This window comes from Oryctolagus cuniculus, chromosome 10 (assembly GCF_051225735.1).
Source record: "Oryctolagus cuniculus isolate XC-2025 breed Fujian yellow rabbit chromosome 10, ASM5122573v1, whole genome shotgun sequence".
Lineage (NCBI taxonomy): Eukaryota > Metazoa > Chordata > Mammalia > Lagomorpha > Leporidae > Oryctolagus > Oryctolagus cuniculus.
The window spans coordinates 20792359-20814900 of NC_142876.1; the positions used below are offsets into that span (position 1 = coordinate 20792359).

Below are 22542 nucleotides of genomic sequence, written 5' to 3' on the forward strand. Positions count from 1 at the left end.
GGAAGAGCTGGTGGCCGTCTGCCCTGGAGAATCTACTCGTTTAGATAAATCTCAGAGTGCTAGTGTACTTGATCCCACTGTCAGGGTCAGCCTCATCCACGGGGGTAGAGGGTGGGGGCCCGTGGAGAGCCCCTGTCCAGAGGGACAATCATAGAGGAGAAAGTAAGATGGAGGGTGGGGCGGTGGACAGACCACAGTTGACTACAGATCATCGAAGCCGTCCTGGAGTGGGGCTCGGCCAAGGCCAAGACCACTGTCTTGGAAGGAGAGGAGAGCTGCAGCTGCTCGCTCTCTGGGCCTGACCTGGATGCAGAGCGAGTGGCAAGGCTGCCTTGAAAACGGGCATCTGGGAGCTTGGTGCAGTGCCGTATCACTCAGCACATGGTCACTGTGATGAAATACCTGAGGTCACCAACGTGCAAGAGAGAAGGGTTCCAAGTCCAAGAGCAGGTGGGGAGGGTGGAGAGGGGCGGAGTTATTTGGCTTGTGGTGAGGTGGCAGATGGTGACCTGTCATGGCAAGAGGGCGTGTGTGTATGTGTGTAAGGGGGGGTGAGGGTGGAGAGAAGAGGTTCCGTCACCAAACAGGAAATCAGAGTGCTAGGCTGGTGTCCCACAAGCCTGTCCAATGGCAGCGCCTCCAGTGACCTAAGGAACAACCCTCCCCCTGCACTAGGCTCCACCTCCTAAAGGTTCTACCTCCTCCAAGTAATGTCATGCTGGAGACCAGGCCTTTAATCACTGACCTTAGGGGACACCAGGCCACTGTCCCAGCCAGAGCAAGTGATGTGTTCAGCACCTTCCGGGGGGCCAGCTTCTGGGGAGAGCGCGCTGCAGTGATGTGGGCGCCAGTGGCTGAGCAACCCCAGATGAGCAAGAGAGCAGACGTGATGAACAAGCACTCAGTGGGGAGCCTCCGGGCCCTGCCTCTGCTACGGGTCATTGAGCTGTTTTCCTGGTCAGCCACAGACTGTGAAGAGCATCCCGGGCCTGGCTGGGTCACCATGGCCAGCTGTCACCGGTCTACAACAGCCTCAGAGCTAACCAGGCTCTCTCTCTGGAAGCTTGTAAAGATCTCTGGTCGTGACCAGGACAAACAGCTACACTTGACACTTGCCATTGGCCGTACATTCTGCCCATAGCTCTGTCTCCCCCTGAACACACAGGAAGATAGCTTCGGCTGTGGGATAGATACGCGTTTCTCAAAAGGCCACTAGTGGAGGACCTGAGCAGATCCCAGGCCGTCCTAGCTGGGGAGGTACCCCAGGACATGCTGGGCTTTGTGACAGAGGCAGCAAGGGGCCAGCACGGGGCTGCCGGGAGAGCTCCAGGTTGCAGTCAGCACCCAGAGCCGTCACTTGGGTGATGAGCACAGAAGTGACAAGGTGGTTGGCTGTGGGGAGCTGTCGTCAGGAAGACACTGGTGAGAGGCAGCTACAGCAGGTGACATCTTCTGATGCCTGGAGAAAGCCACCCTGAGGAAAACGAGAAGAGTGGTGGGTGGGAAGCGGTGGGAAGACATGTTCTGTGAGACACCTGTTGCGTAGGAACCGTTCCCCAGCGGCAGGGAAGCTGTGGACCCTGCTAAGTTCCCTGGGGCTTACACTTGGCAGCTGACTGGGCTGAGTCCACACAGTGAGTGTGTGGGTGTGAGGTCAAGTTCGTGAAGTGGACTCAAGTCAGACACCTTGGTCCTCAGGGCACAGGGGGACGAGTAAGGAAGTCATCAGGATGACCTGTGATGTTACATGGATTCGCTGGGGCCCTGCTACTTTGATTTCGGTCATTCACTAAATGTTTCCTATGATACAAATTTTACTGTCAGTTAGACTGAAAAGATCATTTGACTTAATTCAGCTGTGACCTTCAGAGGGTTTTTGTTTGGATTTGCTTAGGTGAGGATTACTCTACCAGAATTCTCATGTTCTATGCACAGCTGGTCAAGTCCCAGCATGTTCATTAGTTTGCTAGCACCACTGAAACAAAATAACACACTGGATGGCTTAGCAGAAGGAAGCTTAGGGTATCAGATCTGGAGGCTGGAAGTCTGGGCGGACACCTCCCCAGGGCTGTGAGGGCAGGATCTTTGCCCCAGCACTCTTCTTAGCCTGTAGGTGGGCATGACTCCCCATGACTTCACATCGTCATCCCCCTGTCTCTGCCCGCATCCCCCGTTTGTGTAGGACATCAGTCAGGATGGATTAGGATCCACTCTGACGCCCGCCCTTTAACTTGAGTGCATCTGCCGTGACCATGTCTCCGAGGGTACACCCTGAGGTTTGGGGGGTTGGGACTTCAGCATATGCGACTGGTAAGGACAGAATTCAGCTCATAACAATGTACTTATTATTCTACTCACCGACTTTCTTCTCTTCCTTCTTCAAAAGATTGCACGTGGCAAGTCAAAGCAAATGATCGACAGTTCCACGAGCAACCTCATTTTATGACCACGAAGTTCTTTTGTATCAAGGAGAGCAAATATGCAGTAAGTGGACTCCCAGATTATTTTTATTAAAACCGAGTGTTTTCCAGCCGCCATCGGGTTCACCACCTTCGTGCTTTTTTGCCTGCCTTGCAAGGTGCTCACTAGCCTGGGGCTGTTGGCAATCGTTAGTTCTGCAAAATGAAATTTTTATTGAAGTTTAACTACACTGAAGGTGGGCAGGAGTAATTTAAAGCAGGATTTTGTACATTAAAATTTTCCCTGTGTGTGTGCAAAGCTCTCCAAGATGCTCTTGTAAGAATGAACAGTGTGATACAGAAGCCTTATGCTTGAAAGTAATAAATTACAAAGAATCCCTCGTAAGTATGGGCTTCAGCGTCAATTCCCTTGAGCTACTGAAACAAGGCATGACATAAAACAACAGACATCTACTCCTTCACAGTTCAGGGGCCTGGAAATCTGAAACCAAGGTGGCAGCAGGGTTGGCTCCTCCTGGGGTCATGCCTCTCCTCCAGCCCCTTGGTGGCCAGCAGTCTTTGGCTTGAACACACGTCACTCCCATTTCTTCACATGGCCTCCTCCCTGTGTGTGTCTGGGTCCACCTTCCCCTCCTGCAAGGACACTAACCACTAGGTTAGGATTCACTGGAATCCAGCACGACTTCACCTTGATTATATCTCAAAGGCCCTATTTCCAAACAAGGTCCCATGCACAGGTCAACTGACCCTGTCTTTGGGAGGACACAGTTGGACTCACAGCAATGTCTTACTGTTTCTTACATGGTAGCACTCATCCTTCCTTAAGTAAAAGTGCCCCTGTCCCTGCTTTGCTCATAGTGACAGCTACCTTTGCCCTGTTTTCCAAGAGACTCTGATGGATTGAGGCACCGACAGACAGCAGTGGCCACGTGGTCACGGCCTCATGCCTGTATCCTGTTACTGTCTGACATGAGACTCTCCAGCAGTCACTTTGAAGACTGGATGGGATGAAGAGCTTAGAAGAAACCTCAGCATCTTTCTGACGGACAGATTAGGTCCCTGTGCTGTGGGCCATGGGGTGTAGTGATTTTTGCAGAAGTGTGGACGTTGGCATAACCGGGTGACATTGATGCGTGATGTTTTTGCTTTTTCCAACAGAATAATGCAATTAAAACATACAAGTACAACGCACTGACCTTCCTACCAATGAATTTGTTTGAACAGTTTAAGCGAGCAGCCAATTTCTATTTCCTGATCCTTCTTATCTTACAGGTAATGCCCTTTGCTATCTTAAATCTGTCGTAAATTATGATGGCTCCCTAACAGGGGAGTTGTGGGCATAAGGAAGATGCATGACCTTGGAAGTGTTTCTATGGACAGCAGGGTCTGTAGGTGTGCAGGACCAGCTCCGCCAGTGTTAGATGAACAGGGAAAGGGGGGGAATGGAAATAAATTCTGAGTCTATATATTTTCAACTCAATTTCATACTTGTACTGGTGTGAGTATTAAAACTGGTATTTTTGAACTGAATAAAATTGAAATCTTCAATTATATTTGTAAAATACGTGCATCATAAATTAAACCTGACTTTGGTGATTTCCTTCACATTTGTACTTAGATGCCTAATTTCTGCAAGAATATTGTTCATTTTTCTTGATGTTTTGGTGAGCTGGTTTTACATTGGAAAAGGCCTACTTTTCCTGAGTGTTTTTCCTATTGTGGTAAAGGATTTACTTATCTGGAGAGTATGGCTTTCATCTGCATAGGAAACATTGCCCTAATTAGTGCTCAGGGTCCACACTTTGTACTGATATGCAGATCAGATATGTACTGATCCACTTTGCTCCATCAGATTCTTTTTTTTTTTTTTTTTTTTTTTTTTGGACAGGCAGAGTTAGACAGAGAGAGAGACAGAGAAAGGTCTTCCTTTTTCCACTGGTTCACCCCCCAAGTGGCCGCTACGGCTGGCATGTTGCAGCCGGCGCGCTGCGCTGATCTGAAGCCAGGAGCCAGGTGCTTCTCCTGGTCTCCCATGTGGGTGCAGGGCCCAAGGACCTGGGCCATCCTCCACTGCACTCCCGGGCCACAGCAGAAAGCTGGACTGGAAGAGGAGCAACTGGGACAGAATCTGGTGCCCTGACCGGGACTAGAACCCGGTGTGCCGGCACTGCAGGTGGAGGATTAGCCTAGTGAGCTGCGGTGCCGGCCCCATCAGATTCTTTACATCAAGCATAGGATTTGGAAGATAGATCCACCTGCAGGTATAACCTTAATGCTTATGAAAATGGTACCGTGTGTGTCTGGGTGGGGATGGAGGATATCTGGAGTGGTGGAGGGAAGTGGGAGAGAAGACACTGGACAGTAGACACTTAACGGCCTTGGTAGCGTTCAAGACCTGCAGTTCCAACACCTGCATCCCGCATCAGAGTACCTGGCTTTGATTCCCGTCTCTGACTCCTGACTCCAGCGTGCTGCTAATGTAGACTAGGAGGTAGCAGTGATGGCCCCCGTGTTGGGTTCCTCCCACCCATATAGGAAAACTGGCCCAATCCCGACCATTGTGGGCATTTTGGGAGTGAGCCAACAGATCGGGGAGCATTCTCTCTCTCTCTCTCCATCTCTCTCTCTCCCTCATTCTCTCTCTCTCTTGCTCTCTCTTGCTCTGTCAAATTTTTTTTTTTTAGAAAAAAAACTCCCTGCTAACCTGACAGTAAAGAGGATAGTCCTGTCACCAGCAGGGGCGTTTTGACGGGCATGTGGGGATTATGAGGTACTGCTGAGAGGTGCGTGGGCTCCTTGTCCCTTACTTCCACATAGTCACAGTGTTGTGGGCAGTGAGCTGTCTGTCCCCTAACAGCATCGCACTTCTCTTCTCGTAAGGTACGGCAATCCAAATCAGGGTCGTAGTGATGACCAGGCAGTCCTTGACCTGAATTATCATTTCACTCAATTCTTAAACCCTGCGAGGTAGATAGTAGGTAGCACTGCATACCTTCCATTCTGCAGAGGAGAACTGAGGCCCAGTGAGGGGCCATGCCTTGGGTAAAGTCACAGCACCTGTAGGTGGCAGAGCTAGGCAAGACTTGCATCCAGGAGTTTGATTCCAAAACCTATCATTTAGCCACTATGTTATGTGACGAGGTGATCCGTCAGAATGGTTACATGAGATCTTTATTAAGCTTTTCAATTTCCCATTCAAATCGGGAGGCTGTCTTGATGGAGCTGAGGCTTCCCGTAGGGCCAGCCCCTTTCTTGGCTGTGCCAATAGCAATGCCCCGAAAGGAAGCACCTTCTTCCAGTGCCCCCAAGATGCCCTACCTGATTGCTAGCTTTCAGAGGCAGTCACTGCCTACTGCCGGCCTTGCCTCCATCGTGGGTCCCCCAGAAACCACTGGCTGAGCCACCCACAGTGTAGGGCCCACTGTAGACGCACTGCAGAGAAGTTAAAGGATTAATCCCCCCTCAGGCATTCTTAGCTAATGATGATTGTCATAAAGAGCTTAGAACAGAGGTTGTAATGAGACAGTTTCAGGAGCCACCGTCCTCTGGGCTGTGTTCCAGGTGGCCGGGAGCTAGACAGAGACACCAGAAGGAGGTCGATTGTGTGCTTAAATGCCTTTTCCTTCAGGACCTGCGGGCTGTAGACTTGATGGTGGGTTAGACTTAGAATGAATGAGTTTAAGTAAACAGCTGTGGACGTATATATATATATATATATATGAGCCTTTTTCTTTCTCTTAGGCAATTCCTCAAATCTCTACCCTGGCATGGTACACTACACTCGTGCCCCTGCTTCTGGTGCTGGGCATCACGGCAATCAAAGACCTGGTGGACGATGTGGTAAGGATTTCGCATGCCACTTCCTACGCACTACTTGGAGCTTGCTTTAGGTTGGCATCAATATCTTACACAGCAAGATGAGTAAACACCATCTCCTCATCTCCTTTCTAAAGGCTCGCCATAAAATGGATAAGGAGATCAACAATCGGACGTGTGAAGTCATTAAGGATGGCAGGTACTGTGCCTTTAATCTGTAACTCAAGTACAGGGAAATAGGTATATTGCAGAAATGTCTAGAAACATACTGAGAGACAACTGCTAGAAGTCTACCAGTATGTAACTTTTTCATTACAAAGGGTTTCCGTGCAGAGACAGTGCCTCCCCTTGGTGGTTCTGATGCCCTACCCACAATGGATGCTAGCTGGTTGCCTGATTGCACTCTGTGTTATCAGCACATCTGATGTCTACACAATGCCCATCACCCTCTAATGTGTCGCTCTTATCTTTGCCATTCCCAAACTTAGCCGCCTCAGAGCTTTGCTTTGGTCTTATCTGCAGTTTTGCCTTCTATGGTTTCAGTTACTCATGGTCAAGTCTGGTCCAAAAATATTCACGGGAATATTCCAGAATTCATTCATAATTTTAATCTGGGTGCCATTGTCAGTAGCGTGATGAACTCTCGCTCTGTCCCTCTCCACCCCATGAGCAAAGTGACTCATCCCTTTTTTCATGTATCCACTGTATACACTACCCACCCATTAGTCATTCTGTGACTACCTTGGTTATCAGGTGAACCTTCCTGGAATCAGAGTTCTTGTGCTCCAGTCGCCCTAACTTTGCTCATCATGGCCCCAAGGCACGAGAGTAGTGATAAGGCAACTCCTGTATGAGAAAGAGAACCTGTGGAGGGCTTCCACGGGGGTTATCTCCCATCAACCCAAGAGCGGTGAAGACAGTACAGAAAGATATTTTCAGAGAGAGACCATATTCACGTAACTTGTGTTAGAGTGTATTGTTAAAATCGTTCTATTATCATTAGGTATTAGTAGTCTGTACTGTGCCAAATTTATAAATTAAGCTTTTTTATAGATATGTATGTGTAGGACAGACCCAAAACTACAGGTTTGGTACTGTGTTTCCAGGCATCCACAGGGGGGCCTTGGGGTGTCTCCCCATGGATTGGGGGGCTACTCTATGTTTAGACACCTCCCCAGTGCTCCAGCTATTCCCTGCATTTTCAGAGGAATTTTCTCTCTCTCTCTTTTTTTTAAGATTTATTTATTTGAAAGTCAGAGTTACACAGAGAGAGGAGAGGCAGAGAGAGAGAGAGGTCTTCCATCTGCTGGTTCACTCCCCAATTGGCCACAACAGCCGGAGCTGTGCCAATCTGAAGCCAGGAGCCAGGAGCTTCCTCTGGGTCTTCCCATGCAGGTGCAGGGGCCCAAGCACTTGGGCCATCTTTTTCTGCTTTCCCAGGCCATAGCAGAGAGCTGGATCAGAAGAGCAGCAGCCAGGACTTGAACTGGAGCCCATATGGGATGCTGGCACTGTAGGTGGCAGCTTTACCCGCTATGCCACAGCACTGGCCCCTCTCGTCTTTTTTATTTTGATGTGCATTTCATTAGAATCATCTGTGTGGGTGTCTCACGGGCACTGTTCTGCATTCCTCGTGCAGAAAATGCTTAACGAATGTGTGAAATTAATGTCAATTGTGAGCAAAGTACCAGCTCAGCCATCAGTAATGAGTGCATTTTTGAGCAAAAGCTTCAAGGTCAGACTGCAAACCCAGGTGCTGAAAATGACTAAAACCCAATTCAAACACTTTCGAAATGTCAACACAGAGGAAAATAACCTGATTTACAGTCACACTTCCCCCAGTGTCTAATGCATAAATAAATGGCACCAACCTGTAAATATCTATTTGCAAGGCTTTTTCCCTTGCAGGCGAATGGCTTCTATTCCAGAGGCCACTTTCCTCTCATTTACTCAACACTGTGACTGGTGGTGGGAGGCTCGGCTTAGCCTCCAAGTGGCTGACCTAACCAGAGAAGACTGGTTTGAATTGCCTTGGATTTGGGAGTTGGGGTCCATGTCCTGCAGGTCTGTGGCCCCAGCACCCCTATGGTGGATCAGACCATTTAGAGCTTGGCCATCAGTGGGGCAGGACACAGAGGACCTTCCCAGGGATGTTGGAATGTCACAGTACCCCCAAAAAGCTATGACGAGAAAGGGTTGACTCATCCATTTGCAATGTGAAACTCACGCACAAATTCCTAATTGACAATTTTAGAGGTACTGAAATGCAAAACAGCTACAATGTCTTTTATTGAAAAAATAAGCCAATTTTTTTTAATCCTGGGGTTCAGAATTGTGTGCTAAATTCTATTAGGAGAAACTGGAGCACAAGCAGATATTTTAAGTGCATTTTAAATCTATTTTGTTCATAAATGAATGGGAGACAAATGGAATTAAAATAACATTAATTTTGGTGCAACAAAATTTGAAATCCAAACATAGTTTTTTTCATAACATGCATTTTTCTATGAACTTTTTGAGGACACTACAATGTATGCATTTCAAATTTTTTGCACTAAAATAAACCTGTATTTTTGCTTAGATTTTATTTATTTATTTGAAAGTCAGAGTTAGAGATAGGAGAAGAGACACACAGAGAGGTCTTCCATCTGCTGGTTCACTCCCCAGATGGTTGCAATGGCCAGAGCTGGGCCAGGCTGAAGCCCGGAGCCTGTCAGAACAGAACAGTGAACTTGAACCACAGACCAACTCCCCAGTTCATGGGACTTCCCGAGTGGGTGTTTGTGGAGCCTGTCAAAGGCCGTCCTTGGGAGAGTGTGTCCCTGCCTGCCCCTGCATGCCCAGCACAGTGGCTGAGCCATGCCACATACCAGGGCTGAGGCTGCCACTTCCTTTCCAAATAAAATTATCTTTTTAATAAAAAAAAAAGGAATTAATTTATTTATTTGGAATTTAGAGAGAAAGGCAGATCTTCCATCTGCTGATTCACTACCCAAATGGCCAGAGCTGTGTCTATCCAAAGGCCAGAGCCAGGAGCTTCTTCCAGGTCTCTTACACGGGTGCAGGGGCCCTAGCTCTTGGGCCATCTTCCACTGCTTTCTCAGGCACATTAGCAGGGAGCTGGACCCGAAGTGGAGCAACTGAGACACGAACCAGCGCCCTTATTGGGGGGAGGGGGGGGGTGCTTGCGCAGCAGGAGGCAGCTTTACTCGGTAAATCACAGCACTGGTCCCAGTAAACATCTTTTAATTCTGTTTTCCGTAAATTTTTTGAAGTTTTCTCATATTGTGTGTCAATTGAAAAAAAAAAAAAACACACCTTTTTTTTTATTTTTTTTTATTTTTTTTTTTTATTTTTGACAGGCAGAGTGGACAGTGAGAGAGAGAGACAGAGAGAAAGGTCTTCCTTTGCCGTTGGTTCACCCTCCAATGGCCGCCGCGGCCGGTGCGCTGCGGCTGGCGCACCGCGCTGATCCGATGGCAGGAGCCAGGAGCCTGGTGCTTTTCCTGGTCTCCCATGGGGTGCAGGGCCCAAGCACCTGGGCCATCCTCCACTGCACTCCCTGGCCACAGCAGAGAGCTGGCCTGGAAGAGGGGCAACCGGGACAGAATCCGGCGCCCCGACCGGGACTAGAACCCGGTGTGCCAGCGCCGCTAGGCGGAGGATTAGCCTAGTGAGCGGCGGCGCCGGCCCAAAAAAACACCTTTTTAAATATCATTGCTGTCATTGTTGCTAAGGAATCATGATTCTTTTTTGTAAAATATTATTTATTTGAAAGTCAGAATTACAAAGAGAGGAGAGGCAGAGAGAGAGAGAGGTCTTCCATCCGCTAGTTCACTCCCCGGTTTGCTGTAATAGCTGGAGCTGTGTTGATTCAAAACCAGGAGCCAGGAGCTTCTTCTGGGTCTCTCACATAGGTGCAGGGGTCCAAGGACTTGGGCCATCTTCTACTGATTTCCCAGGCCGTAGGAGAGAGCTGGATAGGAAGTGGAGCAGCTGGGACTCCAATCGGTGCCCATGTGAGATGCTGGCACTGCAGGCAGCAGCTTTACCCACTATGCCACAGTGCTGGCCCCAGAAATTATGATTATTATAACCACTTAATAAAGTTCCATTATTAAAAGGAAAAACAGTGAACTTAGAGCAAATTTTTCCCTGTGACTTACACATTTTCCAGAATCTTTGACAACCATAAAGAACAATCATTCTCTGACCTGTAACTTAGAAAAACATTCAAGGGGTGGGCATTGTAGGTTAAGGCATAGCTTAACCTACTCCCATATTGGAGTGCCCGGTTTGAGTCCCGGCTACTCCACTTCCAATTCAACTTCCTACTAATGCAGATTATGGCTCAAGCGTTCGATCTTCTGCCACCCACATGGGAGACCTGGATGGAGTTCCGGGCTCCTGGTTTCAGCTTGGCCCAGCCTTGGCTGCTGCAGGCATTTGGGGAGTGAGCCAGAAAAGTGAACCAATCAATGTGTGTGTGTGTGTGTGTGTGTGTGTGTGTGTGTGTGTGACTCTACCTTTCAAGTAGATGAAAATAAATAAATGCTTTTAAAAACCAAACAACTATTATTACTTGTAATACTTAGGTTCAAAGTTGCCAAGTGGAAAGATATTCAAGTTGGAGACGTCATCCGCCTGAAAAAGAATGATTTTGTTCCCGTAAGTGCACAAGCGCCACCTCTTCCACTCCTCGTCCTCCCCCTGGCCCAGTGCCCGGCTGGCCCCATGCCCGGCTGGCCCCAGGGGTCTCTGTGTTACTGGTGTGTTCTGTCTTGCACAGGCTGACATTCTGCTGCTGTCCAGCTCTGAGCCCAACAGCCTCTGCTACGTGGAAACAGCGGAACTGGACGGGTGAGTGTGTCTCTGAAAGCCCGTTTGAAAGCCGGCCTTTGTAGGAGCATTCATGATGTTGAAATCTCACTCTGGACAAGAAGCCCTGAGATCCGCCCTTGCCTCTGCCCCCTGGCGGCTGCCCAGTGGTGTCTGGGTGACCGACTTCCCCTTCCATCACATGGAGTTCTTAAACTTGCCTTTCTGCGCCTCTCTGGGAAGGTGCAAGATCAATCAGGAGGGTGTAGGCTGGAGCCTGCTCCAAACCGCTTGGAATGACTACAAAGCAGCAAGAATGACTGACGATCCTATTGTCTGCTTCACAGAACAGAACAGATTTTCAGGTCTTTGCCAGTAGGCAATTTTACATTGTTTCTTTGTTGGTTTTGGTTATTATGCTACCAGCAAAGCAAGGATAAGATTCTGGTTTTGACCAGTTCTCAACACATCTATTGAGTACTTGTGAATTGGTAGACCCTTTACGTGTTAGTTTATTTAAATCTTCTGAAAATATCATGCAGCAAGTGTTGTTTCTACCTCAACATGGCCCAGGAGGAGAGGGCGCCCTGCAGGTGCAGCTGCCTGCCCACGATCCCTAGTAAGAGGCGGGCAGGACCCTGCTCCCTGTTCTGCTTCCTGCACTCCACACTTGCACCTGCTGCTGGGCAGACAGCTGAAACCATGTAGGTGAAAGCAAGGTCTTGCCTGCCTAGGGAGCCACCTGCTGATGACTCAATCTCAAGTATAAAACAGCTATCATTGCCATCAGTGAGACAGTCTGTGGCTTCACAAAGATAGGAAATCCTCACATGCCTGTCAGAACTCCTCAGCTCATGGGACTTCCCGAGTGGGTGTTTGTGGAGCCTGTCAAAGGCCGTCCTTGGGAGTGTGTGTCCCTGCCTGCCCCTGCATGTCCAGCACAGGTGGCTGAGCCATGCCACATACCAGGGCTGAAGCTGCCACTTCCTTCCCAAATAGAATCATCTTTAAAAAAAAAAAAAAAAGATTATTTATAAGACAGAGTTGCAGTGAGAGAGACAGATCTTCCATCTGCTGATTCACTCCCCAAATGGCCACAATGGCCAGAGCTGGGCCAACCCAAAGCCAGGAGCCAGGAGCTTCTTCCAGTTCTCCCACATGGGTACAGGGGCCCAAGGACTTGGGCCATCTTCTGCTGCTTTCTCAGGTGCATTAGCAAGGAGCTAGATTGGAAGTGGAACAACTGGGACACAACTGGCACCTGTATTGGATGCCGGTACTGCGGGCTGCACCTTTTCCTGCTACACCACAGTGCCAGTCCCATAAAATTGTCTTTCAGACCTGAGATCCTGTTGTTTGCACTGGAAAATAATAAGTTGACAATAGGCAAAACAGAATGCCTGTAATAAATATGTCTTATAGAATCATTTTAGAGTGATTGAACATTAGAAGGTGTATTTCCGGCAGGTGCTGCAGCTCACTAGACTAATCCTCTGCCTGCGGCACCGGCACCCCGGGTTCTAGTTCTGGTCAGGGCACTGGATTCTGTCCCGGTTGCCCCTCTTCCAGTTCAGCTCTCTGCTGTGGCCCGGGAGGGCATGGAGGACGGCCCAAGTGCTTGGGCCCTGTACCCACATGGGAGACCAGGAGAAGCACCTGGCTCCTGGCTTCGGATTTGCACGGTGTGCCAGCCATTGGAGGGTGAACCAACAAAAGGAAGACCTTTCTCTGTCTTTCTCTCTCACTGTCCACTCTGCCTGTCAAAAATAAAATAAAAAAAAATTTTAAAAAGGTGTATTTCCAAATAGTGGCTTGGTAGCTCCAGTTGGGGTAGGGTGCCAGTGGGGAGGAGGCCTGTGGGTGGCCCGTCCCTACTGTCACAGTAGTCAACAGCAGAGGGCACTGACATCTCCCATTCAGGGATTTTTCCCTAGTTCAGGAGATAAATTCATCTAAACCTATAGTTCCAAGGTGAACGGAGTTTAAAAATAGAAAAAGCTAATTTTTTAAGACTTGAATTTCAGATATGCCTAATGTTATTTTGTGTGAGTTCCTTTATACTCCTTTTATTTAAAAGTTTTATTTATTTATTTATTAGAAAGACGCACACACACACACACACGCACGTGCAGAGAGAGAGAGATTTCCCATCTGCTGGTTCACTCCCTAAATGCCCACAATACCAGGGCTGAAGCCAGGAACCCAGAAGCCCATGCAGGTCTCTTCTATGGCTATCAGGAACCTGAGTATGTAGGCCATCCCTGCTGCCTTCCGGGCACATTAGCAGGACGTTGGATCAGAAGTGGAGTCCAGACTCCATCCCAGGCACCCTTGTGGGTGTCCCAAGTGGTTGATCAGCCCACTGTGCTACAGTGCCTGCTCCTGTGTTCCAACTTAAACTCCAAAATTTGCTCATTTAATTTTTCTTTCCTCTTCCTTTAGGGAAACCAATTTAAAGTTCAAAATGGCACTTGAAATCACAGACCAGTACCTCCAAAGAGAAGATACATTGGCAACATTTGATGGTTTGTATAAAACACCCCTAGCTTTGTTTTGAATTGCAGTGGTTTGATCTTGTCCCTATTTGATTAAAGCCAGAAAGATTCCATGTGATTGATTATGTGAATAGTATTTTTTTTTTCAAAGGTTTTATTGAATGTGAAGAACCCAATAACCGGCTGGATAAGTTCACAGGCACGCTGTTCTGGAGAAAAACCAGTTTTCCTTTGGACGCGGATAAAATTTTGCTACGTGGCTGTGTCATCAGGAACACGGACGTTGCCCACGGATTGGTCATTTTTGCAGGTACTTTCCGATCTTCTTGGGAGATGGATCTACCATCAGCATTTAAGCGGATGTAAGGGAAGGGATTGCTTTTCTGAATTTTCTCCACTGAAACCAAAGCAAGAGCAGCTTTGCTGACCTGCTGGCGAACTGACTTCCCAACTGCTATCACACTGAATTTTCCATTTTTAGGTGCTGACACCAAGATAATGAAGAATAGTGGGAAGACCAGATTTAAAAGGACTAAAATTGATTACTTGATGAACTACATGGTTTACACGGTATTTGTTTATTTTTGCTTTTGTAAATGAGAGGCTAGACTGCTGTCGCTCTAATTTTGTTGTATGTTTTCGTAATGCAAAGAGATCTTCCCTCTAAGATGGGATAGAAAAGTACTGCTCTTCGGAGAAGGGAAATTTCATTTGTAGGCTGTGGCCCTAGGTACTTTTGATGGCTGGAGAGAGTGACCTGGTAATAGTGGGGCTGGACTCTTGATTTGATTGATGTTAGTTTCTCATAGGGGTAGTTGTCTTAAAAGCAATTATTTTTGCCCAACATATACTGTATAAACCAAATATACAGCAAGGCTAAGCATAAGGTATATCGGGGGTTCCCGAGACCATCCCTGGGGTTCAATGATTGAGCAGGAAAACTCACTGTACTCAGCATGTGGTCGTACACGCAGCTATGACTTATTCAGCCAGAGGATAAAAGCAGAATCAGCAGAAGACATGACGGGCAAGGTCCACAAGCTTTCAGTTCTCTCCTGGTGGAGTCGCACCCGTTTCCCCAGCCCGTGTGAAATACCATCAGCCAAGGATGCTCAGAAGGGACTCGACCCCTGCGAGCTTTCAGTGGGGGCTGGTCACACAGGCACCATCTGCCTGGCAGGCACCACAATTCCAGACCCCCCAAAGGAGTGCAGGTGGTCTCCGTAAGCCATGTTGTTTGCACCAAGTGAGGCACAGTGAGCCACTCTTAGCAGAGAATAAGAAATAAGGAACCAGAAACTCTCCCCAAATCTGGGTTCCCAGGAACCGGCCAAGGACGGGCCTCCCAAGCAGGTCCTGTAAGGACAGTGCTGTCAGGCCCGCTGCTTTTGCTCCCACACACAGGTGGCCCCGATTGTCTGCAGTCTCTCCACTTCCTAATGAAAACTGCATTTTCCAAACATTTAATTCCATTTGCATGCATTGAACCTTAGGGAATTATGGCAGTTCCAATTCCTTAGTTGTGTGTATGTATTTGGAATCATATACAAGCAAGCGATTCATTTAAGAAACATCTTTTTATCCATCTGCTTTCACATTTCATAAGAATTTTATTGAACTTTGCACATTCATCTGTGGTGTCATCGTCATGGTCGTGACTGGAGTCCTCGCAAACAGCCCCTTGTCCCTCTTCTGTGCCAAATATGCACTTTTGGAATCTGTGTCCAGAAACTTAAATTTGTCGCTGGAATTTTATTTCCAAATAACAAATACCACTAGGACAGCTGACTTTTTTTATTCCTTCTATAAATATTTATTCCTAATTTCCATAACATAATATTTACCTTCCTGCTTCTTTAAGCATTTTGTACCTTCAGGAATAATTACCCAAATACAAGTGAAATTTCCCTGCCTTCTTTTTGGAAAGCTATTTGCATTAAACATCTTCTGTAAGCATCCCAATTTAGCATCACTAGGAATTGTTTCCTGTGATGGTAAGGTATCCTTCCCAATAGTGTGTTAGTGTGCAAAGTAAAACCAGTAGAGAAAATACCCTATTGTGTGCTAGTCCATAAGAATTTGAATGTAAGACACCACTTTCTCTTTTGAAAGATAATTTCGGGGATAAAACCTTATGTTGTGTGTGTGATGTAGGATAAATCAGTCAATCATAGGAACTTGCAAAGCATTTTGAAGGCATTGTTTTTATGTTAAGTATAATATTTTTACAGACCACTAAATTATAACATGTAAAATATTGAGTAAGGATATTAGCATCTATGAAATGCATAGCTCTGAGTGTTTTATGTCTTCTAGATCTTTGTTGTTCTCATCCTGCTTTCTGCTGGTCTGGCTATCGGCCATGCCTATTGGGAAGCCCAAGTCGGCAATTATTCGTGGTACCTCTATGATGGGGAAAATGCTACACCCTCCTACCGCGGGTTCCTGAATTTCTGGGGCTACATCATCGTGCTTAACACCATGGTGCCCATCTCCCTGTATGTCAGGTGAGGCTGCCCTTTCTCTGACCTTTTGCCTTCAGGGAAGAATGTAGTCCATTTTACCAACTTAGCCCCTTTGTTTCTAGCAGCGACATTTCAGGAGTCATCAGGAACAAGTTAGAAGGTGATTTTCACTTCAGAATGGAGGGTAATAGAGGCACACGAGGGGAACATTGAGTAACTACCCCGTGCCAGGCACCATCCGTCCTAGTGTCTGCATAGATAAGGCTGCCAAGGTTCAGAGGTCAAAGGTCAGGTGAAGATGTAGACTGTCGGGAAAGAACTTACTTTTCCTGTTCAGGAGCCTGCCTGCCACGCCCAGGCGGCTTGTAACTACTGCAGGGCTTCCTGGCCTCCGACTCAGTCACAGCAGGAGAGCAAGGGTCGGGTGCCCTTGTTTGTGATTCTTCTTCCTTTCAGATCCAAGTTCACTGTCACTGATCACTTAGATTGCAGGCTGCCTGCTAGGAGAGGGATATTCCCCTGGGTTCACCTCAGCAGCCACAGGCAGTTCTGAGCGCCCATAAGAGTAGCCCAGAGACATGGGATCTCACATGCACACACCTGCAATTAGCAGCAGTTACTGCATTTAATTTTATTATGTGTGCGTTTGTTTAATTTTTAATTTTATTACAGGTAGTTACTGTTGTTGTTTAGACGGGAAGGGAAGCCTGGGCAGACATCTGAGGCCAGCACTACCTTTGCCCAAGGAGCCATTTACCACACTGCTTATTTTGTTAAAAACTATCGATGTGTGTTGTAGAATAAATTGTGTGTACAGTTTGGAGTCTTAAAAACAGACAAAGGACTAATGCAATTCTCTTATTTCTCCTGGAAATGCCCTTTTATTTTGTGTTCTTTGAAAATGTTATAAATTTGCTTAGGGTGTTTTTCCCTAGCTTTAAAAAATAATGTTATTTATTCTCATTTGATTTGAAAGGCAGAGACATAAACAGATCTTCTGTCTACTGGTTCACTCTCCAAATGCCTCCAACAGCCAGGGCTGAGCCAGACTGGAGCCAGGAGCCAGGAGCCAGGAGCCAGAAACTGCAGCCCGGTCTCCATGTGGGTTGCTGGAGCCCAAGCATTTGAGCCCTCACCTGCTGCCTCCTTAAGTGTGCATTAGCAGGAAGCTAGATGGGAAGCGGAGTAGCCAGGACTGGAACCAGGCACTCCAGGATGGGATGTGGGCCTCCGAAGCTGTGATTCAACTCTGCACCAAGTGCCTACCCCTAAAGATCCTTGTAAAGCCTGGGTCAGATCAAGTCATTCCAGATACTACTTCTGCTTTGTCAGAAACCCCATAGTGACTTCTCTGTCCCATTCAGAGAAAACTCCTGGAGACCATACAGCCAGGCCCAGGATGTGGTGTGCAGCCTTCTACCCTGAGCCCAGCTCCCACACGCCCACCCCTGTCCAGGTCTCCTGCCACTGCATGCCCCTCTGCCCGGCACATTCTTCCCTAAGCACCCACGCGCTGCTCAGATATCACTGTATTCCCCTGGCCGCTTCTGGCTCGCTCTACCTGTGTCTGAACCGTCACTGTTTCTCCTGCTGGTCTCCATCCCCCTGCCCTGGTTTGATCTTCCATGAGACCTTCCCCCATCTGAGGTGGTACCTGTTTACTGGGTTTTCTGTTCCTGCTTCCACTCGCAAGGCAGCCTCCTTCTGTGCAGAGAGTCTGTCTTGTTCAGTGACGTCTGCTACATTGTAGGCACTTGGGAAATCTCTTTGGAAGGCAGAAAGGACAAGAGTAATTTTTCCATCAGTTTAACTTGTGATAAAGACATCCCTGGGCCACTTAACAGTTGCTAGTTGTGTAAATAGCTTCCTCACAGCCGAAATATATTTAAATCCCTATAGTTATAAAGCCAAGATGATCCTTTAGGCTGTCTCCTTTTGGATAATTTATAAGATGATAAAGATTCGAGGGAAAAAATGCTTTCTCACAGTGTGGGGGACCACGAGGCATGACTTCATTGCCCAAAGCCCCTTTGCCTTATCTGACAGCTCACGGGGTCTGTAGCCCCTGGGTACTGCAACTGGGGCAAAGGTAGACTCGACCATGCTGGGGGTCTCTGGACGTGATAGGGAGTAGGGAGGATGTGATAGGGAGTAGGGAGGACGTGATAGGGAGTAGGGAGCACCACGTGCTGCTGTTTTGAATGGGAGCTCCCTGAGGAACCCAGCACTGAGCATAAAAATTAATTGCACAGGGTGCTTTCAGGCTGCTGGGACACCGCACCTTACACTGCGTAACGTATGGGCAGCTCAGATCTGTTGCTCATGGTTCCAGAGGCTGGAAGTCCCATGTAGAAGCAGCAGCAGGTGCAGTGTGTGGTGAGGGCTTGCTTGCTGCACTGGCCACTGCAGCAGCGCTGGGCGAGCTCTCTGGCGCCTGCGCTCAAAAGGCACACATCCCACCAGCCTTTAGGACCTGGTCACTTCCACAGGGCCCCACCTCAGTCTTGCTACCTGGGCGATCAGGTCTCAACTTGAACTTGGGGGAGACACTGGTGCTCAGACCATGGCAGAGGACAGCAGCTTGTCCCTGTAGGCAGCGGGGTGAGGCTAAGACCCACTTCCAGCCACTCACATCTGAGCACTGTCTGGAAAGGAACCCTTTCTCTTCCTAGCGTGGAAATCATTCGCCTTGGCCAGAGTCACTTCATCAACTGGGACCTGCAGATGTACTATGCTGAGAAGGACACCCCCGCCAAGGCCAGAACCACCACGCTGAACGAGCAGCTCGGGCAGATCCACTACGTCTTCTCAGACAAAACCGGCACCCTCACGCAGAACATCATGACCTTCAAGAAGTGCTGCATCAACGGGCAGATCTACGGTGAGTGGACGCTGTCCCTCGCTCCCTGGGTGCCCGTGGGCGGCTGGCTATGTGCAGGCAGCCATCGGTGTCCTCCTTCCGTGCCGAGTCCTGCTGCGGGCGGCCATTCCCCGGCGAATGCCGAAGCAGCACTGTGGGCAGCCTCATGCATACGTGCATAAGAGAGGCCCAGCCTCAGAAACAGGCACACAGCCCTCCAAATATTAAAAAGCAAATTGCCATTTGATCTAGTAACTCCCCACTTCTGGATATGCACTCTAAACAGTTAGAAACAGGGACGCGGGTATTTGTGCACCCATATTGATAGCAGCATTATTCACAAAAGCCAACAAGGTGGAAACAAGGGGCCGGTGCTGTGGCACAGCGGGTTAAAGCCATGCCTACAGTGCCGGCATCCCATATGGGTGCTGGTTCAAGACCCAGCTGCTCCGCTTCTGATCCAGCTCTCTGCTGTGGCCTGGGAAAGCAGTGGAAGATGGCCCAAGTCCTTGGGCCCCTGCATCAGCGTGGCAGACCCAGAAGAAGCTCCTGGCTCCTGGTTTCGTATCAGCTCAGCTTTGGCTGTTGCCATCATTTGGGGAGTAAACCAGCAGATGGAAGACACCTCTCTCTCTCTCTCTCTCTCTCTCTCTCTCTCTCTCTCTGGCTCTCTCTCTGGCTCTACCTCTCACTGGCTCTACCTCTCTCTGTAACTCTGTCTTTCAAATAAGTAAAATAAATCTTTAAAAAAAAAAGAAAAAAAGGTGGAAGCAACCCAGGTGTCCCTCAGTAGTTGAATGGATAAACATTCCTGGGTAAGCGCGGTCTGCAGACCGTGGAGTGTGCATGCACTTCCTTTAAAGGCAGAAATGGACATACGCTGCAACCCAGGTGAACCCTGAGGCAGGGGGTTCGGGCAGGAAGCCAGGAACACAGACAAATGCTTGGTGAATCCACTGATACAAAGTACTTAGTGTCATCACATCCACAGAGGCAAAGTAGGATGGCGCTGGCTGGGGCTGAGGGGTAGAGGGAGGAGGAAGTTCTTATTTCCTAGGCACAGAGTTTCACTTGTGCCAGATACAATCAATTCTGGCGCTGGATGGTGGAGATGGCGCACAGCTGCGTGAGCGCACTCACTGACACCACGGCTGTGATGGTGGTGACTTATGTTATGGGCGTTTCTCCACAGTTTTTGAAAAAGATGATTTCCATCCGAATTTTCTGAAATGTGCTTTTGTAAACAGTATTGCAGCGGATGCTGTATTCAAGTACCCTAACTTTTAAATAAAGACAATCCAATGTTTGAAAAAAAAAAGGCAGTCATGCACTTGTTGTTTCCACTTGGAGAAAACTGTAAGCTATAGGTTCATCTGTGCGTCAGTGAGGACGCTGATGGGTGGGAGGAGGTGGCTCCCACCGGTGCTGGCCGTCCCTTCTGGTTAGGAGGATAAAGGCAGCATTTCAAAGGGCATGACTCAGGCCCCAGAGGGACAAGGACCAGTGTTTGAACGTCAGCAAACTTTAACAAGCCCAGAGTCAATATTTTAGCCTCTGCAATGCACGCTCTGTCAAACATTCTTACTTCCTCCCTTTCATTTACAACTCCTGAAAAATGTAAAAATGATTCTTAACTCCAGGACCATCCAAACAAGGGTCGTGACCCCCCCGGGAAGTTGAGGAGGGGGGTTCAGGACACACGGCGAGACTCAGTTTGTGTTCTGTTTCCTCCCCAGGAGACCATCGAGATGCTTCTCAGCACAGCCACAGCAAAATCGAGGTAAGTCCTTCAAGTTCAAGAATTCCTGGCCGGCACTGCCATAGCTCACTAGGCTAATCCTCTGCCTGCGGCGCCGGCACACCGGGTTCTAGTCCCAGTCGGGGCGCTGGATTCTGTCCCGGTTGCCCCTCTTCCAGGCCAGCTCTCTGCTGTGGCCAGGGAGTGCAGTGGAGGATGGCCCAGGTGCTTGGGCCCTGTACCCCATGGGAGACCAGGATAAGCACCTGGCTCCTGCCTTCGGATCAGCGTGGTGCGCTGGCCGTAGTGGCCATTGAGGGGTGAACCAACGGAAAAAAAGGAAGACCTTTCTCTCTCTCTCTCTCACTGTCCACTCTGCCTGTCAAAAAAATAAATAAAAAAAATTCCTGGGGATGCTGGGGAAGTCGAGGTCTCTGCAGGCCCATGCTCCTGAGATTTCTTGGCTTCAGAAAGACCCTTATGTCTTGTAGATGGACAGACACAGTCCCTGCCCTGCTGCTGTCACATGCCTGCTCCCTGTGTGTGTCCGTGACCACATTTCCCTCTCTTTATAAGGACACCAGTCATTGGATTAGGATCCAGTCCAGCCCAGTTTGTCCTCAGTTTACCTTGATTATATCTCCAAAGGCCCTATTTGCAAATAAGGTCATACTTGCAGGTACCAGAGGTTAGGACTTCAACAGATCTCTTGGGGACACACAATTCAATGAACCAAATGGCACCTTTGGTGTTTAAGACAGAAGAAAGCTGTTTTACTGTTAAATCAAGAAGGTCCTAAAATCCTGGGGTGACTTTCCATAATTGGCTTTAAAGAAAAGTTCACAGCAATTGCTGTGCTGGAATTATCCATTGAAAACTCACACTTTCTTTCCCTTCTCCCTTTCTTTCAGCAAGTTGATTTTAGCTGGAACACATTTGCTGATGGGAAGTTTGTGTTTCACGACCATTATCTTATTGAGCAAATCCAGTCAGGCAAAGAACCAGAAGTGCGGCAGTTCTTCTTCTTGCTTGCGGTGTGCCACACGGTCATGGTGGAGAGAACCGACGGTGAGTATCTCCCTGGTGTCTCAGCTGCCGGAGACCAGCTTTTCGCTTCCAGGTGACGCGTGCTGGGACTCCCATGGGTATCAGTCATGCACATGACAGACCTTTCTCGCATTAACTCCAGCAGAGACTGGTCAGTCCCTACCACCAGACGGTTTAGCAAGGCATGATACAAGAGCTCTGGTGATAGCTCCGATGTGTTGATCCCCTTGTAAATGAAATTTTATCATCAAAAGAAATGGCTAGCTCTTGAATTATGATGGAGGAGTCAAAATCCTTCCACCTTAGTATTTAACGTTTGTTGTGAGTGAAAAGTCAAATCCTGTCTATGTCCTAAGTGGACTTGAAGCTTGTCTGCAAACTCATTTAAGACGTCGGCTTTTATTTGCTAGATTTGGGTATGTGCTGGGTTTGAAGTGATGTCAGCCAACACCTGCCCTTGTCATTTGAGGAAGCATAATTAATGTGCATCTGCGTGGGGATGGGCGAGGCTGACCTTTAGGTGCCTTTGCAGAAGTCAATGCAGTTTGTGCTGGCTTTGTATTGCAGGTTCATCCAGTAGCAGTGAAAGCTAGTTCCTTTATCACATATGAACACCATGACAATTCATAAAGATGCACAGGGACTTTATAGAAAGAGCAATCCCAGTCTGTCTGCACTGCATTCATCCATTCATTCCGTCCATGCCATTCTCCACTTTTTATTTAAATCAACGCAGCATAAAAAGTCCTTTCTCCCTCCACCCTTGACGTTTCCTGTGGAGCAGGGAGGAAGTCCCCAGAGAAGGAAGAGGCCTGTAAACTGGACGTGTGGGAGCTGCTCATGATCTCTTTCAGCAAGTGCAGTGAAACTCAGTCTCTAGAGA

At 48.2% G+C, this 22542-nt stretch overlaps 1 protein-coding gene across 5 annotated transcripts in view; it reads left to right on the forward strand.

Moving 5' to 3' along the window:
* ATP8B1 (ATPase phospholipid transporting 8B1) overlaps positions 1-22542 on the forward strand; it is a 129583-nt gene that overhangs the window by 77896 nt on the left and 29145 nt on the right. For 3 of the 5 annotated variants that reach the window (XM_002713627.6, XM_089305084.1, XM_089305087.1), the window contains exons 3-15: positions 2387-2484; positions 3579-3692; positions 6162-6260; positions 6374-6435; positions 10832-10904; positions 11026-11096; positions 13497-13579; positions 13701-13859; positions 14031-14119; positions 15866-16056; positions 18687-18895; positions 20611-20654; positions 21524-21680. In XM_002713627.6, coding sequence (XP_002713673.1) covers positions 2387-2484; positions 3579-3692; positions 6162-6260; positions 6374-6435; positions 10832-10904; positions 11026-11096; positions 13497-13579; positions 13701-13859; positions 14031-14119; positions 15866-16056; positions 18687-18895; positions 20611-20654; positions 21524-21680 — 1449 coding nt within the window. Of the gene's footprint in view, positions 1-2381; positions 2485-3578; positions 3693-6161; positions 6261-6373; positions 6436-10831; positions 10905-11025; positions 11097-13496; positions 13580-13700; positions 13860-14030; positions 14120-15865; positions 16057-18686; positions 18896-20610; positions 20655-21523; positions 21681-22542 lie in introns of all 5 variants that reach the window. The other 2 variants (XM_089305085.1, XM_089305086.1) reach the window with 1 other exon arrangement.